The sequence below is a fragment of the Oncorhynchus kisutch genome, linkage group LG19 (assembly GCF_002021735.2).
Source record: "Oncorhynchus kisutch isolate 150728-3 linkage group LG19, Okis_V2, whole genome shotgun sequence".
Lineage (NCBI taxonomy): Eukaryota > Metazoa > Chordata > Actinopteri > Salmoniformes > Salmonidae > Oncorhynchus > Oncorhynchus kisutch.
The window spans coordinates 18,373,441-18,393,430 of NC_034192.2; the positions used below are offsets into that span (position 1 = coordinate 18,373,441).

Genomic DNA, 19,990 nt, shown 5'->3' on the forward strand with positions numbered 1-19,990 from the left:
TCGCAGGCAACACCAAGTTTGCCCCCGACTGGTGCTTCTGCCTCATGAAGCAGCGCTTCAGAAAGACCAGAGTGAACACTTTGTCTGAGATTGCTGGTGTTGTGAAGGACAGCACTGTGATGGGTCAACATCCCACAGCTGGTTGGACTGGAGGATGGTACGGTGCTGGTGGAAAGCTATGGCTGGCAACAATACCTGACTCCGTACTTCAGGCCGCTGCCACAGTTCAAGCAGTGCCAGCACTTCAGGTGAATATCATTTTCAGTGCATTGTATGAGGTTATTCTTCTTATCTAAACTTGGGAGGTGAATTGATGTAGTGCAAGGTTATAATGTCTTAATTTTTTAAATTTCTTGTTTTACAGCTTCGATGCTCTTGATCCTGGTGTTGTTGTCGCCAAGGAGCGTTCAGACTATCGGGACCAGGTTTCAGCTGCTGCGCAACGCTGACATCCTTCCTCCCATAGATGGTCTGCCTGTACAACCACCACCTGGACTGGACACAGCTAGACAAACGTATGTTTTTGAGAAGATCAGGGAGTTTTGCGACGAAGAGGCTATGGACATCACATGCCCTGCACCAAAGTCAAGGGCAGGACAGAAACAGGCTCTCTGAATATAGCTTCCCTTGTTCATGCGTGGTTCGGACAGACCAGTCATCAGCACTATCTGCGGTGCCTCTATTCAAATGATTCTCTCCTAACACACACGCCACTCATTGCTCCAACTATTTGTTTTATTTATCCTGAAGCTCAGTCACTTTACCCCTGATTGTATGCATATAACTACCTCCTCTATCACTGATATTGTTATTGTTCATGTACATACTTATATTTACACCATTTATAATATTGCTAGTATGCAAGTAACCATTTGGCTGTACCATTTACACCTTCTGTGGAGACCCATCCACTTGGCAAAATCTGGCTGGGGTTAGAGCATTTCTTTCACATGACCCATCAATTTGGTGTGTCTGGGTAAGCATAATCTAATATTCATCAAATATTTTTATCTGGACACTTTGTTTACCTGTAATTTTTCCTTATTGTAGACTACTACTTTTAGTCTTAATCTTTTCTACACTACTCACGGTTTAGCGCATGACCTCACATGTGAATCCTTAAGGAGCTGGCTTAAGAGGGTGTGAACAATGCTGAATGGGTGTAGACAAAGGAGAGCTTCCCAGGTACCAAAACATTCAAAGGCCATTTTCTCAAAAGTGAATTTACAAGTTTATCAACTTTCAGAATTACTTTCCCATAGTTCCTCAAATGCAGTCTCTTCTTTTACATCTGTCAAGCATGGAATTAGCTGCCAAACGAGATGACATTATTGCTCAAGCTACATACAGTATGTTTTATAATTGAGGCATGATGACAATTGTTGACACTGTTTTTCTGTTTGACAATGTGCACAGACTGATCCCCTGGTTATGAACGGATGCTGGGACCTACCAGAAAGAGCAAATGTATCATAAGATGTCCAGCAGTGTGGTTTAGTGACCTCCCCCCCCCCAAAAGAAATTATTCACTGTTCACTTGCTATTTTCACAGCTTTTCTATGGAACGCCGTTTGGGTCTTTGAGTGTCAAAAAAGACAATACATGTCAAATAACACTATCTGACATGTTAAATAAGCTTTTCATTTGACAGGCCAAATAACACAATTCTATTATAGACTGTTGTGTCTGGTGAATTTTCCCGTGCAAGCCAAGCTCCACCACTACGATCAGTAGCACTGTCAAAGCTGTTCAACAAAGAAAAGTCTGGAAACAAGCACAACCGGCCACGAAAAATGTGTTTACAATACTGTGTTGGTAATGAGTCATTATTTGTTCGACGAATGGGGGAAAAGTCTGTGTGAGCATTTGAAATAAGATCAGGATCAATTGAGCAGGATCATAAATGTTTGCAAATTGTTATTAGCAACTTCTGCGATAGCTAGCAATCTTTAGCTTTGTACCTAGCTAGCACCAATGCAACCAGCCTGAAAACAAGGACCAGTAGAAACTGCAGTCATTTTCAATATTTTTAGCAATGATTTAGGAATCCATGTGAGTAACTATTAGCTAGATAGCCACTTGTTGTTGAACTTCAGTTCATGAAAATAACTAGCTAGCTTTTTTCCCAAAGTTGTCTTCAGAGTTATCGCTCTAAAACATCCACATTGTATTATTTTTCCTCTGGAATAGTGTTCAATACACATAGTATGTTGACTGGTAGAATAAATGTGGCTCAATTCAGTGGTTTTAGAGTCCTGCAGTAAGAGCTACGACAATCATATTCCCTGGGTGTCACTGAGTAGACTCATTCATCCACAATCCATAGGTAAGGCTATACAGTGAAATAAGTATGACCCCAATGCAATTCTAAAGTCTAATACGTCCAGTGTGATTTCAACAGATTTTTCTCAAATTAACAAATTATTGTCTTTTGTTGAATTTCTATAACAACATTCCAACCTCGTTTTGCATGATCTATTCAATTATGGCATAATTCCACTATTTATATTCATTTGCATCACTGTCAATGACACGCAAACTGCAAATTCCATTATTGTGGCTATTCCTTAGTGTGGCTAGCTTCACATAGGTGGGTCCGACCACCAATAATCAAATAAGAAATATCTTGTAAATTAGAAGTATTTTAGATGATGACACCTAGCTAGGTAGTTAGTTAGCTAACTATAGCTACTGAAACAGATAGTTGTTTTGCTATGTTTTTGGGAAATAACATTGTTTACATCCTTCAGCTAGCTAGCTTTTTTTATGACCAGCACTGTCCAGTGCTTGGGGAAGTGTGTCTGCGCTCCTTCGGAAGCTGCGCGAGACAAAACTTTACCAGCATCATGGCATACGTATCGGTGAATCGTTGTGACATATGAAATATGAGTGATAGTGTAATCAATGTGTAATAACTATGTAAAAAGAAAATGTATGAACGTGTTAAATTATGTGACATGCAGTCATATTCAGGTCCTGATTGGTCAACAAGCGTATTTGACGCGTCAAACAGTGACGCTGAAAGATCCAAACGGCGTTCCAGACCTCAGCAAAAGGTTTTGTCCTTTCTTTAGAACAAAATGCAATTGACCACTTGGCTGTCTATTACATCACACTGTCACAGGCCCTCTCAGTCAATACCACCTCATACGATTGCCTGCTACAGTTTTCACAGGCTCATCATTTTTACAAAATGACCCACTTCATTACTTTGATAACCCAACTGTGAAACATAACTTATGTAAACTGACATTATTTATTGCTTATTTTCTACTTCTTAGAATGTCCATATAATGTCCAGGGCATAACCTAGCCTGTGGCCACCATTCAATTTAGCTTTTAATTATATCTGAAGTGTAAAAGAAAGGTGGAATGGAGCGATCAGGTTGGTTTCACCAGGCTAATCATAACCCACTACGTGTGTGTGTGTGTGACCGACCAGTATCTTTGATGAAGGGTCAGGAGCTGATCTATGTTGCTTTGCCCATCAGTGGGGCTCTGGCAAAGACCTCACCTCTTGCCTGCTCACCAACGGTCATCGATCGGGAAATCAGAATTTGGTAGGTTTAGTCTGACTTCAACATAGTTCATATCTGACACAAACATATACTATCTCTAACTGCCATAGTTAGAGATAGGTCTTATCAGAACAGTGACTGTGTGTATGTGTTGACAGATGCATGAGATTCAGAGAGACCTGGCACTCAACACATCCACCACGAGGTGATTACCGATAATACAGTACAGCACAAAGGTATTGTAATAGCAACACCCTTTTCATTCCAGGTGTCAACTCTGCCTCAAATCTGCCTATTTCTACAGATGGACTGGATATGATTTTGCCAGACGGCAGCCTCAGTCACTTGGACGTATTCAAACATAGTACCTGTTTGTGTGTCAGATACAGTATCACCTATCCTCACTGCCATTGGTAATAGAAGAGTGACTATGGGGACATTGAAGAGGAAGTCCAGACTGACAAACGGGCTTGATACCGATGTATCTGAATGGAGAGAGACCTGGCACTCGGCATGAACATTTTACAAGACAAGTTTTACCTGTATTGTCTTTTTTTATTATTGATTTGAATGTATCAGTCAATATGGGGAGGGAGAAACCCTGTGTATTCTCCAGCAGGATCAGTGAACTCCTGGTGTATTCGGGACACCACACAGGAAGATATGACCACTCTGACAAGTTTGACAAGGTAGCCCCATTACCACCAGACAAAATGCTGATAGGCACAGTATCTGTACCAGCAGGGAATGACATGAAAGGTGCACGTTGTTACATTAGCAGAACACTGATGCTATTGTATTATGGAAAGGGTTGTTTATTCTACATGGACCTGAATGTTGTCAAAACATGTAGTTTAGAATATCTACACAAATTCAGCAATTTCATTCTTCTCATATTGTTCTGTAGGCTACTGACCTATTCAAGCTTCCTCCAGAATCTCACCATACTGTACATCTGCCTGTAGTTATTGAACTCAACCTGCAGGATGTTTCTTTGTTGTGATTGAGTGGGGGGAAACAGCTGTGGGCAAGGTTCTGACAGATAGGTGTGTCTTTGTGGTGGTACGGAGCAAATTAGTTTTGCATGGCCTGTCATGGCCCGCCAGTATTTCTTCAGGAGCAAGCCAAACAACGAGGCCAAATCAGCGGGTGTAGTTCCCCTTTAAATTGATCATGCACGCTGATTGGAGTCATCCTCGGTGGTCAGGATGTGTTGCACCTGTCGCTTCGTTAAGTTTCACCTGTGCTGGGTATCTCAGATAGGGGGGAGTGAGGCCTAAGAGGGTTTGGTAAATAAGCATCACCCAGTGGGTCTTGCGATGGGTATACCGAGATGACCAGTTTACAGAGGAGTATAGAGTGCAGTGATGTGTCCTATAAGGAGCATTGGTGGCAAATCTGATGGCCGAATGGTAAAGAACATCTAGCCACTCGAGAGCACCCTTACCTGCCGATATATAAATTGTCTCCATAATCTAGCATGAGTAGGATGGTCATCTGAATCAGGGTTAGTTTGGCAGCTGGGGTGAAACAGGAGCGATTACGATAGAGGAAACCAAGTCTAGATTTAACTTTAGCCTGCAGCTTTGATATGTGCTGAGAGAAGGACAGTGTACCGTCTAGTCATACTCCCAAGAACGTGTATGCGGTGATTACCTCAAGCTCTAAACCCTCAGAGGTAGTAATAACACCTGTCGGAAGAGGAGCATTCATCTTACCAAACCACATGATTTTTGTTTTGGAGGTGTTCAGAAGAAGGTTAAATGGTAGAGAAACTTCCCTGTCTCCCTCTTTCCTAACCCCTCCCTCTCCCTTCTCCCTCCCACTCCCCCCGCCTCTCCTTCTCTTTCCTACCCCCTTCCTCCTCTCAACTTAAGGTGGTGGGGGTTCTTTTCTTTTAGTTTGACTGTATCAGGCAACTCTAATGGGCATCCATGGTGGGTGTTAAGACCCTACTCTAGCTTGGCCAGCACTCAGTAGGCACCCCATTGATGCCTTTCAGAACCTATTTTAAAACCCCACCTGGTTTAGTTTTGGTTGTCAGTGACTCGTTTGTTAGTTCCCTTTATGTTGAGCAATGATTTTGGGTTGGTTATTAGGGAAGTCGTACAGTCAACACAGCTCCTTGATACAGCAGACTTCATAGTAAGCAAACACCCTTATTTTTTTAATAATAAGTACTGTTGCCTATGATAAGAATTAGGTGCAGATAGACATGTATTTACCACATGTACAGGGAGTGTGTGTTCTGGGTGGCATGCAGAGGTCCCCGTCTTCACACACACATGAAGAGAGAGGGGTGCTCTGACCCGTGACGTTAAAACCAGCCCCAGCTGGTCGACACCCAGGTCCCAAGCTGGAGAGCAAGGCAATATCATCATTCAACATTACTTACTGTATGATCACCTGCAGTATAGAGCCCCACAGTGGAGGTGTCATAATACCCATAAAACCTAGTGGTCAAACAGGGAAACTTTCAGTAGTTTTTCCACCATTCATTTCTTCCATAGGGGATTTTTAGAAACACTTAAAATAAGGCCTGTGCTTCATGTAGACTTACCCTGGCGTGGCGTATTGATAATCATGTAAATCTCTCTCGGACAAGGTGACTTTTATCAATATATTCGACTCGATTTACTCAGACTTGAAAATAGTAATTAGCGTCAAAGTAGACATCATGCAAAACTACAAATCCCTGCAAGCTCCTGCACATCATCTCTGGCTGATACCTTTACTTCAATTGTCAATTTAAAACTTGCACAAGACCGTTCACAGAATTGTCCATTTAAATAAATGTACCCTATTTATTCATTACTACATTTAGCTAACATTAAATAGTTAATCGAGAGATTCTTATCTTTGCCTCAATTCGGCAGGCTCGTCCAGATCATCATGGCATTGTAGTTCATTATGATAGCAAATGAGCATTTCAATTTGAGTGGGGGGAGGGGTTAATGGTCAAAACAGGCAAATATACTGAAAAAAGTCACCTTCTCCAAGAGAGATTTACACGGTTATCAAACATCACACCAGGGTAAGCCTAAACGAAACACAGCCCTTATTTTAAGTTTCTAAAATCCCTATGGGAAAAAATAACATATACAGTGCCTTGCGAAAGTATTCGGCCCCCTTGAACTTTGCGACCTTTTGCCACATTTCAGGCTTCAAACATAAAGATATAAAACTGTATTTTTTTGTGAAGAATCAACAACAATCATGAAGTGGAACGACATTTATTGGATATTTCAAACTTTTTTAACAAATCAAAAACTGAAAAATTGGGCTTGCAAAATTATTCAGCCCCCTTAAGTTAATACTTTGTAGCGCCACCTTTTGCTGCGATTACAGCTGTAAGTCGCTTGGGGTATGTCTCTATCAAAACAGCTCGAGCTCAGTGAGGTTGGATGGAGAGCATTTGTGAACAGCAGTTTTCAGTTCTTTCCACAGGTTCTCGATTGGATTCAGGTCTGGACTTTGACTTGGCCATTCTAATTGAAGATTTTGCTTTATTTTTTGGATCATTGTCTTGTTGAAAGACAAATCTGAGTCCCAGTCTCAGGTCTTTTGCAGACTCCATCAGGTTTTCTTCCAGAATGGTCCTGTATTTGGCTCCATCCATCTTTCCATCAATTTTAACCATCTTCCCTGTCCCTGCTGAAGAAAAGCAGGCCCAAACCGTGATGCTGCCACCACCATGTTTGACAGTGGGGATGATATGTTCAGGGTGATGAGCTGTGTTGCTTTTACGCCAAACGTAACGTTTTGCATTGTTGCCAAAAAGTTCAATTTTGGTTTCATCTGAACAGAGCACCTTCTTCCACATGTTTGGTGTGTCTCCCAGGTGGCTTGTGGCAAACTTTACACGACACTTTTTATGGATATCTTTAAGAAAGGGCTTTCTTCTTGCCACTCTTCCATAAAGGCCAGATTTGTGCAATATACGACTGATTGTTGTCCTATGGACAGAGTCTCCCACCTCAGCTGTAGATCTCTGCAGTTCATCCAGAGTGATCATGGGCCTCTTGGCTGATCAGTCTTCTCCTTGTATGAGCTGAAAGTTTAGAGGGACGGCCAGGTCTTGGTAGATTTGCAGTGGTCTGATACTCCTTCCATTTCAATATTATCGCTTGCACAGTGCTCCTTGGGATGTTTAAAGCTTGGGAAATCTTTTTGTATCCAAATCCGGCTTTAAACTTCTTCACAACAGTATCTCGGACCTGCCTGGTGTGTTCCTTGTTCTTCATGAACAAGGTGTGTTCCTTGTTCTTCATCTCTGCGCTTTTAACGGACCTCTGAGACTATCACAGTGCAGGTGCATTTATACAGAGACTTGATTACACACAGGTGGATTGTATTTATCATCATTAGTCATTTAGGTCAACATTGGATCATTCAGAGATCCTCACTGAACTTCTGGAGAGAGTTTGCTGCACTGAAAGTAAAGGGGCTGAATAATTTTGCACGCCCAATTTTTCAGTTTTTGATTTGTTAAAAAAGTTTGAAACATCCAATAAATGTTGTTCCACTTCATGATTGTGTCCCACTTGTTGTTGATTCTTCACAAAAAAATACAGTTTTATATCTTTATGTTTGAAGCCTGAAATGTGGCAAAAGGTCACAAAGTTCAAGGGGGCCGAATACTTTCGCAAGGCACTGTATATATATTTGTAATACTAGATAACGGACCTGGGTTCAAATAGTATTTGTTTTCTTTCAAAAACGTTTGAGAGTTTGATGCAGCATGCCTGGAGTGCCATATGGCTGGGGTTTGCACTTCTGGTACTATTCCATTGGTCCATTGTGTCAGACAAGTAAAAAAAATGCTATTTGAATCCAGGTGTGCCATAATATTGCATTAGTGTAAAGACTGATACTAGAGTGTGGGTGGTTTCTTATCCTTGGGTGTTATGGGTTTGGCTGATGTACAAACTGTGGTACCCGTTTCCACTTAAAAGTCCGTCATTCACAACTTCAGACGGATCACTCATGATAATTATAGGCACACTATTTACAGAGAGCTATTACCTTGGAAATTCCCATCTGCAAAGGGGCACCGGATCCAGGATCCAGAATCTGTGGTAAACTGTACATAAAACAGCCAGGAGTATGCATTTAGATGAATTTGTTCTGCACACTCAAAGGGGATATGTACAGGAAAGTTCAGATAGTAAGTGCATTCAGTCGTTGAATACAGGCGAAGGTGGTGTCTTACCTTCATGCAAAGCTGTGGGTGTGGATCCACTGTGGAGAATGTTATCTGAAAGGAAAGTTAAATGAGGACTTGAATCTATAATAGTTATTGTAAAACAGTCATCTGGTGATATAGCCTTGGTGCCTGACTGTTTCTATGTCATATCAGTCTTTTGTCTTTGAAACAGCCCTTTAACTGTGAAGGAGTTCAGAGGTACAGATGTGAGGCTGATTGATAGAGGCACCTAACCTTCTCCCTGTTGAGGGTCTGTGATGAACCAGCCAGATCGTCACACCCATCGTTCCCTTGTTTTTGGCACAGTGAGATCACCGCAACAACAGGACACACCGGTTCCCATGACAACAACTCCTCCACCGGGTCAAAGTTAATGCCAGACCACAACTCCTCCAGATCTTTGGAGAAAAGAGACGCGGTCAAAAGCAATGCACTGACAATCTTGCAAATTTCACAATCAACCAATTAATAAAACATGCAGTGTAACAGAAATTGAAGGACACTCACTGTCTCTGAAGGGAAAGACTTGAACTCTGGGTGCATCAGAGGTGGCAGACCAGCCCTGTGGGATAAATATATACAGTGCATTCAGGAAGTGTTCAGACCCCTTGACTTTTTCCACATTGTTACGTTACAGCCTTATTATAAAATGTATTAAATAAAACATCCTCATCAATCTACACACAATACCCCATAATGCAAAGCGTAAACAGGTTTATAGAAATGTTTGCAAATGTATAAAAAATATAAACTTATTTGAATAAGTACTCCGACCATTTGCTATGAGACTAGAAATTGAGCTCAGGCGAATCCTGTTTCCATTGATCATGCTCCCGAGTGGCGCAGTGCATCTCAGTGCATAAGGTGTTACTGCAGTCCCTGGTTCGAATCCAGGCTGCATCACATCCGGCCGTGATTGGGAGTCCCATAGTGAGGCGCACAATTGGCCCAGTGTAGTGTGGGTTTAATTTTTAAAATCGTCCTTGAGATGTTTCTACAACTTGGAGTCCACCTTTGGTAAATTCAATTGATTGGACATGATTTGGAAAGGCACACACCTGTCTATAAAAGGTCCCACAGTTGACAGTCCATGTCAGATTAAAAACCAAGGCATGAGGTCGAAGGAAATGGCCGTAGGATTGTGTCGAGGCACAGATCTGGGGAAAGGTATAAAAAATGTTCTGCAGCATTGAAGGTCCCCGAGAACACAGTGGCCTCCATCATTCTGAAATGTAAGACGTTTGGAACCACCAAGACTCCTCCTAGAGCTGGCTGCTCAGCCAAACTGAGCAGTCTTGGGAGAAGGGCCTTGGTTAGGGAGGTGACCAAGAACCTGATGGTCACTCTGACAGAGCCTCTGTGGAGATGGGAAAACCTTTCAGAAGGACAACAATCTCTGCAGCACTCCACCAATCAGGCCTTTATGGTAGAGTGGCCAGAAGAAAAAGCACATGAAGGGCCCACTTGAAGTTTTCCAAAAGGCACCAAAAGACTCATCACCATGAGAAACACGATTCTCTGGTCTGATGAAACCAAGATTGAACTCTTTGGCCTGAATGCCAAGCGTCACATCTTCACCATCCCTACGGTGAAGCATGGTGGTTGCAGCATCATGCTGTGGGGATGTTTTTCAGCAACAAGGACTTTGAGACTAGTCAGGATCGAGGGAAAGATGAGCAGAGCAGAGTATTGCAAGATCCTTGATGAAAACTTGCTCAGGACCTCAAACGGGCGAAGGTTAACCTTCCAACAGGACAAAGACCCTAAGCACAAGGCCAAGGCAATGCAGGAGTGGCTTCGGGACAAGTCTCTTAATGGCTTTGAGTGGCCCAGCCAGAGCCCGGACTTGAAGCTGATCTAACATCTCTTGAGAGACCTGAAAATAGCTGTGAAGCAACGCTCCCCATCCAACCTGACAGAGCTTGAGATTATCTGCAAAGAAGATTGGGAGAAACTCCCCAAATACAGGTGTGCCAAGCTATTAGCATCATACCCAAGAAGACTCGAGGCTGTAATCGCTGCCAAACGTGCTTCAACAAAGTACTGAGTAAAAGGTCTGGATACTTGTTTAAATGTAATATTTTTGAAGTTAAAAGAAAAAAAATTGCAGCAATTTCTAAAAACCTTTTTTTGCTTTGTCATGATGGGGTATTGTGTCTAGATGGATGAGGGAAAACATCAATGTAATCCATTTTAGAATAAGGCTGTAACGTAACAAAATGTGAAAAAAGTCCAGGGGTCTTTCGAATGCACTGTAACACCACAATTTCCACAATACAGTCCAGATCGTCATAGACATTTGATTACATAAAGGTCAAACAAAATTATCTAACAAGAAGATAAAGATTGACCTAACTAGATAATGATCAGTTAAAAATCTTTACCTCGATGCAGAGACAGGGCAACGGTGTAGAATACTGCAGAGTAGTATTCTTCAGCACATCCTCCTTTCTGATCTGCGGAGAGGGAACAAGGGTCAGACTTGGGTTCAAACATTATTTGACATACCAGTCTACCTGGAGTGCCAGATGGGCCTGGTTTGCAAACTTGCCACTATTACAAATGAAGTTGGAAGTGTACATACACTTAGGTTGGAGTTATTAACTCTACCACTCCATAAATGTCTTATAAACAAACTATAGTTTTGGCAAGTTTTTTATTTTATTTTATTTTACCTTTATTTAACCAGGTAGGCAAGTTGAGAACAAGTTCTCATTTACAATTGCGACCTGGCCAAGATAAAGCAAAGCAGTTCGACAGATAAAACGACACAGAGTTACACATGGAGTAAAAACAAACATACAGTCAATAATGCAGTATAAACAAGTCTATATACAATGTGAGCAAATGAGGTGAGAAGGGAGGTAAAGGCAAAAAAGGCCATGATGGCAAAGTAAGTACAATATAGCAAGTAAAATACTGGAATGGTAGTTTTGCAATGGAAGAATGTGCAAAGTAGAAATAAAAAATAATGGGGTGCAAAGCAGCAAAATAAATAAATAAATAAAAATTAAATACAGTTGGGAAAGAGGTAGTTGTTTGGGCTAAATTATAGGTGGGCTATGTACAGGTGCAGTAATCTGTGAGCTGCTCTGACAGTTGGTGCTTAAAGCTAGTGAGGGAGATAAGTGTTTCCAGTTTCAGAGATTTTTGTAGTTCGTTCCAGTCATTGGCAGCAGAGAACTGGAAGGAGAGGCGGCCAAAGAAAGAATTGGTTTTGGGGGTGACTAGAGAGATATACCTGCTGGAGCGTGTGCTACAGGTGGGAGATGCTATGGTGACCAGCGAGCTGAGATAAGGGGGGACTTTACCTAGCAGGGTCTTGTAGATGACATGGAGCCAGTGGGTTTGGCGACGAGTATGAAGCGAGGGCCAGCCAACGAGAGCGTACAGGTCGCAATGGTGGGTAGTATATGGGGCTTTGGTGATAAAACGGATTGCACTGTGATAGACTGCATCCAATTTGTTGAGTAGGGTATTGGAGGCTATTTTGTAAATGACATCGCCAAAGTCGAGGATTGGTAGGATGGTCAGTTTTACAAGGGTATGTTTGGCAGCATGAGTGAAGGATGCTTTGTTGCGAAATAGGAAGCCAATTCTAGATTTAACTTTGGATTGGAGATGTTTGATATGGGTCTGGAAGGAGAGTTTACAGTCTAACCAGACACCTAAGTATTTGTAGTTGTCCACGTATTCTAAGTCAGAGCCGTCCAGAGTAGTGATGTTGGACAGGCGGGTAGGTGCAGGTAGCGATCGGTTGAAGAGCATGCATTTAGTTTTACTTGTATTTAAGAGCAATTGGAGGCCACGGAAGGAGAGTTGTATGGCATTGAAGCTTGCCTGGAGGGTTGTTAACACAGTGTCCAAAGAAGGGCCGGAAGTATACAGAATGGTGTCGTCTGCGTAGAGGTGGATCAGGGACTCACCAGCAGCAAGAGCGACCTCATTGATGTATACAGAGAAGAGAGTCGGTCCAAGAATTGAACCCTGTGGCACCCCCATAGAGACTGCCAGAGGTCCGGACAGCAGACCCTCCGATTTGACACACTGAACTCTATCAGAGAAGTAGTTGGTGAACCAGGCGAGGCAATCATTTGAGAAACCAAGGCTGTCGAGTCTGCCGATGAGGATATGGTGATTGACAGAGTCGAAAGCCTTGGCCAGATCAATGAATACGGCTGCACAGTAATGTTTCTTATCGATGGCGGTTAAGATATCGTTTAGGACCTTGAGCGTGGCTGAGGTGCACCCATGACCAGCTCTGAAACCGGATTGCATAGCAGAGAAGGTATGGTGAGATTCGAAATGGTCGGTAATCTGTTTGTTGACTTGGCTTTCGAAGACCTTAGAAAGGCACGGTAGGATAGATATAGGTCTGTAGCAGTTTGGGTCAAGAGTGTCCCCCCCTTTGAAGAGGGGGATGACCGCAGCTGCTTTCCAATCTTTGGGAATCTCAGACGACACGAAAGAGAGGTTGAACAGGCTAGTAATAGGGGTGGCAACAATTTCGGCAGATAATTTTAGAAAGAAAGGGTCCAGATTGTCTAGCCCGGCTGATTTGTAGGGGTCCAGATTTTGCAGCTCTTTCAGAAGTTGGTTAGGATATATACTTTGTGCATGACACAGGTAATTTTACAAATAATTGTTTCCAGACAGATTATTTAACTTATAATTCACTGTATCACAAGTGGGACAGACGTTTACATACACTAAGTTGACTGTGCATTTAAACAGCTTGGAAAATTCCACAGTAAAACGAGTCCTATATCGACATAACCTGAAAGGCTGCTCAGCAAGGAAGAAGCCACTGCTCCAAAACCGCCATAAAAAAAGCCAGACTACGGTTTGCAACTGCACATGGGGACAAAGATTGTACTTTTTGGAGAAATGTCCTCTGGTCTGATGAAACAAAAATAGAACTGTTTGGCCATAATGACCAATGTTATGTTTGGAGGAAAAATGGGGAGGCTTGCAAGCCGAAGAACACCATCCGAACCGTGAAGCACGGGGGTGGCAGCATCATGTTGTGGGGGTCCTTTGCTGCAGGAGGGACTGGTGCACTTCACAAAATTGATGGCATCATGAGGTAGGGAAATTATGTGGATATGTTGAAGCAACATCTCAAGACATCAGTCAGGAAGTTAAAGCTTAGTCACAAATGGGTCTTCCAAATGGACAATGACCCCAAGCATACTTCCAAAGTTGTGGCAAAATTGCTTAAGGACAACAAAGTCAAGTTATTGGAGTGACCATAACAAAGCCCTGACCTCAATCCTATAGAAAATGTGTGGGCAGAACTGAAAAAGTATGTGCGAGCAAGGAGGCCTAAAAACCTGACTCAGTTACACAAGCTCAAATTCACCCAACTTATTGTGGGAAGCTTGTGGAAGGCTACCTGAAACGTTTGACTCACGTTCAACAATTTAAAGGCAACGCTACCAAATACCAATTGAGTGTATGTAAACTTCTGACCCACTGGAAATGTGATGAAAGAAATAAAAGCTGAAATAAATCATTCTCTCTACTATTATTCTGACATTTTCACATTCTTAAAATAAGGTGGAGATCCTAACTGACCTAAGACAGGGAATTTTTACTAGGATAAAATGTCATGAATTGTGAAAAACTGAGTTTAAATGTATTTGGCTAAGGTGTATGTAAACTTCCGATTTCAACTGTATATTGGTTCCATTGTGCAAGGCAAGCTCAATCAAGCCCAGGTAAAGTACTTAATTTCAAATGGCATTTGAATCCAGGGTCTGATCGAGTATAGCACAACTGATTTATGATGCCTGTCTCATACCATCTGGTTGAGGCATTTCTATGACCTTCCTCTTCCCTGTGTTACTATCAGCGTATGCACAAAGTGTTGACTATCACCTCTTTTACAACACTTACTGGCAGTGGGAGGAGTGCCTCAACATTATCAGTGCCTAGCCTGGAATCCACACACTGCTTTCATTTCACTGAGTGAAACAATAGTGAAATATACATTATGGATTCCAGGCTAACCAGGGTCTCACAATTTGAACATTAACGTTTACTCTTTAAGGTCACCATCTCCTGGAATCTTACCAGTGCGTTGGCCCCTGTGTCTCTACAGGTGTAGTCTTTTCTGTGACACAGTCTCAGGTGATAGTCTTTATCCTCCAACATGTCTGAGACAGACACAGCCAGCTCCTTTCTGTCTGAGTCCACAGTGTACGCTAGCCTCCCAGCTGTCATAGGACACAGTCAGTCAGTAATCACACAGTCAAGGGAAATGGATGCACTGCCAATATATGTAGGCTGATTTGTACACAAGGAAATGCAGAATGAGTGTCGGGTTTGGCAAGGCAAAAATGTAGCCTTTTTGAACGCAGAAATAGTCTGTCATTGTAACCCATGCTAAGGGATATCTAGAGTGATTCAATTGTTGTGAACTATAGAACAATAGAGAAATAAAATCTAGCAAACTTACTGATGCATTCTGGAATGTTACTCCGAAGATCTCTGCTGCTACATTCTGAAATATAGTTTAAAACCAAGTTAAGGTTTGTTCTCTGTAAAACAAACAATGCTTCGACATATGATCATTGTGTATGCACATTGAGTAAGAGCATGACTACCCTGCTGATCATGCTGGTCTATGCTGTTTTGCTCAGCAGGGTAGTGTAGACTTTCGGTTAGGAAATGAGGGTTTTATGACATTTAAGTGTTTCTGCATTAGACATTTGCTGACTCACTAGTTTTGCTTATGAATGCCTGCAGTGTCAGTTTACTCACCCAACTCAATAGCTCTTAAATAATCAAAGTACAGTCAGGTTTAACCAACATGATCCACTGGGAATCTGTGTGTGCAAGATGCTGAAATGGCGATTTCAATCAATCGGTTGATATTATGGCCACCTAATCATCTCCCTCATTCCTAATTGGCATATATCCTCACCTCTACACCATGCTAGCTGATGTGTAGTGAGCGTTCTGGCACAAGATGGTTGCAGTGAATCACCCGTGAATGCCACACATTGTTGCTGGAAGAGGTAAGTTTCCCCCATATTATGTAAAGCGCTTTGAGTACCTCAGTTAGTAGAAATGCTCTATATAAATCCAATCCATTATTAGTATGATTATTATTCACCATTGATCACGGTCCTCATCCTCACCTGGGACTTGGTAAGTGCTTGTCCAGGTAACTCCACAGTAGCTTGGATTTGTCTTTAGAGTGACGTGAACGTATTGACCTGGCCACACCTCAGAGCAGTCATTCTGAACCTCCAACTTGAGAAAGAGAGAAGGAAAAGAAACAAATAAACATACCAGCCATTACAAGTGTTCTTAAGCCAGATCCATATCTGTTCCTATCAATAGAGAAGTGTTTTTGTTGCCACAAGCACACATTAATGTACAGAAATGTTTTGCTTGGCTTTGATTAACAAAGTGTAATGTTCACAACAACAAAAAATATCTGACTGTACCTGTTGTCCTTCCAGTCTCTCTATAGTAGTGTGTGGTAGTTGGTAGTGTGGTAAGGTGCATGGTGTGGTAGTGTACTACTGTACCTGTTGTCCCTCCAGTCTCTCTATAGTAGTGTGTGGTAGTTGGTAGTGTGGTAAGGTGCATGGTGTGGTAGTGTCCTACTGTACCTGCTGTCCCTCCAGTCTCTCTATAGTAGTGTGTGGTAGTTGGTAGTGTGGTAAGGTGCATGGTGTGGTAGTGTACTACTGTACCTGCTGTCCCTCCAGTCTCTCTCTGGCTACTCTGGGGAAGCTAACGAGCCTACAGATTTCCAACATCATCCCTGCGGTGACAGTGCATATGGAGACGCCATGGATGTGCTCTGAGGAAAAGTAGCATAAAAAAAATCACGAGAATGCAAGCTATACAGGGTCAGTACAAGTACCGTAATTACAGTGTATATGTATGTGTGTGTGTGTGTCATGGTTGGGCTCAATTCAAATAGAATGCAGTCAATTCACGAAGTAAACAAATATGACATTTCACATAATCAAAAAAAGTTATTCTCAATAAATTGAAAAGTAGAAATTATTTATTTAAAAACTTTTTAAATGTCAGAAATGTTTCATATTTAAATTTGAGCACTTCCTGAATTGGCTGCCTTCAACCTGTGTGTGTGTGTGTGAGCGTACGTGCATGTCACATGCGCTTCAGGAAGCAGCATGACCCTGAATCAAAGGGCCAGATAAGATATTATCGCAGGGGTTTCCCCCCTCAGGCCACCATCTCGCTCTCAGCTGTACAGAACTGACTATGGAAGTACATACTATGGCTCCGTTCATAGTGGTCTATCTGGTTTCAGTGGTATGCTGTGTTCACAACATAGGTTGCATTCCAAAAACTTTACAGAAACACCCTCTCCCCTCAGCTCTCAAATTAAGTGGACACTTCTGATGACATGCTATGACATGCTATGTCTGACGAGCATACACTTGCAGGGCAAGGGGCGAGGGAGGAAGGAAGGATTTTTTTTTTTTAAATGGACCACCTTCGCCAGGAAATTTGCGTGTTTTACGTGTTGGCTGACTTTAATTAGCGGATGTACAAACATTGCGGTTTGAATTATGGGGCGTGTCAGGCCCTGAAGTGTACATAATTATACACTTGCAAACTCCATTAACAATGAAGGCTGATTGACTGTTCTCTCTGCTACCACATAGCAAGCGGTACCAGAGCACCAAGTCTAGGTCCAAGAGGATTCTAAACAGCTTCTACCCCCAAGCCATATGACTCCTGAATATCTAATCAAATGGCTACCCAGACTATTTGCATTAATCCCCCCCCCCCCATTTGAACGGTTCAGCAGACCTTTAACCCTCCATAACTGTCTACAAGACTATTGCAGCTCTGTGGGTGTAACATTTATTGACAATTTTGATACCTTCTGGAAACAAAGCTTATGTTGTAAATAGGATGGGATCCACCTAAATCATTCAGATCCCAGATCCTTCCACAGCATTTTAAGGCTGCGTTGAGACAATTACTTATCAATGATCCAAGCCCAGCTCATTTATCCCTACCATTGTGCCGCTGAGTTGTCATAATGCTTCAGCAAATGTACATTATGCCAGCGGTGTTGGAAGGCACAATGTAAGTAACCTAATTGATGTCCCTCTTACTGCTCTGAATGCCTCTGCTGATCCCACAGCCTTTGTATGTGGTAATCATGTGCCTATGAACCAGAGTGATACTGTTAGGACTGAGGCGGTGTGCCCTAGTAGGAAGTCCACTGTGTGCAGCACTAACACAAATAACATGAGCATGTCTACCTCTGATAAGCTTCGCAGTAAGCAATAAAAACAATCAAGCATTCCAGAAAAGAGCTAAAAATAGCCCACGTTAGCACATGTACAGTGGGGCAAAAAAGTATTTAGTCAGCCACCAATTGTGCATGTTCTCCCACTTAAAAATATGAGAGATGCCTGTAATATTCATCATAGGGACACTTCAACTATGACAGACAAAATTTGAAAAATAAATCCAGAAAATCACATTGTAGGATTTTTAATGAATTTATTAGCAAATTATGGTGGAAAATAAGTATTTGGTCACCTACAAACAAGCAAGATTTCTGGCTCTCACAGACCTGTAACTTCTTCTTTAAGAGGCTCCTCTGTCCTCCACTCGTTACCTGTATTAATGGCATCTGTTTGAACTTGTTATCAGTATAAAAGACACCTGTCCACAACCTCAAACAGTCACACTCCAAACTCCACTATGGCCAAGACCAAACGGGGGGACCTAGTGAATGACCTGCAGAGAGCTGGGACCAAAGTAACAAAGCCTACCATCAGTAACACACCACGCCGCCAGGGACTCAAATCCTGCAGTGCCAGACATGTCCCCCTGCTTAAGCCAGTACATGTCCAGACCCGTCTGAAGTTTGCTAGAGAGCAGTTTGCTGAAGTTTGCTAGAGATCCAGAAGAAGATTGGAAGAATGTCATATGGTCAGATGAAACCAAAATATAACTTTTTGGTAAAAACTCAACTCGTCGTGTTTGGAGGACAAAGAATGCTGAGTTGCATCCAAAGAACACCATACCTACTGTGAAGCATGGGGGTGGAAACATCATGTTTTGGGGCTGTTTTTCTGCAAAGGGACCAGAACGACTGATTCGTGTAAAGGGAAGAATGAAAGGGCCTTGTATCGTGAGATTTTGACTGAAAACCTCCTTCCATCAGCAAGGGCATTGAAGATGAAACGTGCCTGGGTCTTTCAGCAGGACAATGATCCCAAACACACCGCCCGGGCAATGAAGGAGTGGCTTCGTAAGAAGCATTTCAAGGTCCTGGAGTGGCCTAGCCAGTCTCCAGATCTCAACCCAATAGAACATCTTTGGAGGGAGTTGAAAGTCCGTGTTACCCAGCAACAGTCCCAAACATCACTGCTCTAGAGGAGATCTGCATGGAGCAATGGGCCAAAATACCAGCAACAGTGTGTGAAAACCTTGTGAAGACTTACAGAAAACGTTTGACCTCTGTCATTGCCAACAAAGGGTATATAACAAAGTATTGAGAAACTTTTGTTATTGACCAAATACTTATTTTCCACCATAATTTGCAAATAAATTCATTAAAAACCTACAATGTGATTTTCTGGATTTTTTTTTCTCAAGTGTGCCTATGATGAAAATTACAGGCCTCTCTCATCTTTTTAAGTGGGAGAACTTGCACAATTGGTGGCTGACTAAATACTTTTTTGTCCAACTGTAGCTTAATAAACAAGGTTCATGAAATCAATAATTTACTAGCAACAGCTGACATTCATATTCTGACACCCTCTGAAACTCTCTTAGATAATACATTTGATCTTACAGTGGTAGCAATACAAGGTTATGAGATCTACAGAAAATACAGAAATGCCAAAGGTGGAGTTGTAGTGGTTTATCTTCAGAACAATATTCCTATAAAGCTTAGGGAGGATCTCATGTTACATACTGTTGAAGTAATATGGCTACAGGTTAATCTGCCTCACCTAAAACCTATTCTGGTGGGAAGCTGCTATAGACCACCAAGTGCTAACAGTCAGTATCTGGATAACGTGTGTAATGCTTGATAATGTATGTGATATCAACAGAGAGGTATATTTTCTGGACGATTTCAATGTTGACTGGCTTTCATCAGGCTGCCCACTCAAGAGAAAGATTCAAACTGTAACCTGGTTCAGGTTATCAGTCAATCAGTCGACCTACCAATCAGGATGCTGCCTTGTAGGCTGTTTCATATGTAAGGCTCTGCCGACAGCCTTCAAGGCAGCATTCTGATATC

General features: G+C 42.2%; 1 protein-coding gene across 1 annotated transcript in view; it reads right to left on the reverse strand.

Annotated features, from left to right (window-relative positions):
• The window catches only part of il17rel (interleukin 17 receptor E-like), a 38,142-nt gene that overhangs the window by 10,651 nt on the left and 7,501 nt on the right, over positions 1–19,990 (reverse strand). The window contains exons 4-13 of the mRNA XM_031797644.1: positions 16,434–16,543; positions 15,870–15,984; positions 15,185–15,229; positions 14,800–14,942; positions 11,109–11,180; positions 9,232–9,286; positions 8,959–9,122; positions 8,731–8,775; positions 8,544–8,601; positions 5,744–5,874 (exon numbers count right to left, since the gene is read on the reverse strand). Of these exons, the coding sequence (XP_031653504.1) occupies positions 5,744–5,874; positions 8,544–8,601; positions 8,731–8,775; positions 8,959–9,122; positions 9,232–9,286; positions 11,109–11,180; positions 14,800–14,942; positions 15,185–15,229; positions 15,870–15,984; positions 16,434–16,543 (938 nt within the window). The remainder of the gene's footprint in view (positions 1–5,743; positions 5,875–8,543; positions 8,602–8,730; positions 8,776–8,958; positions 9,123–9,231; positions 9,287–11,108; positions 11,181–14,799; positions 14,943–15,184; positions 15,230–15,869; positions 15,985–16,433; positions 16,544–19,990) is intronic.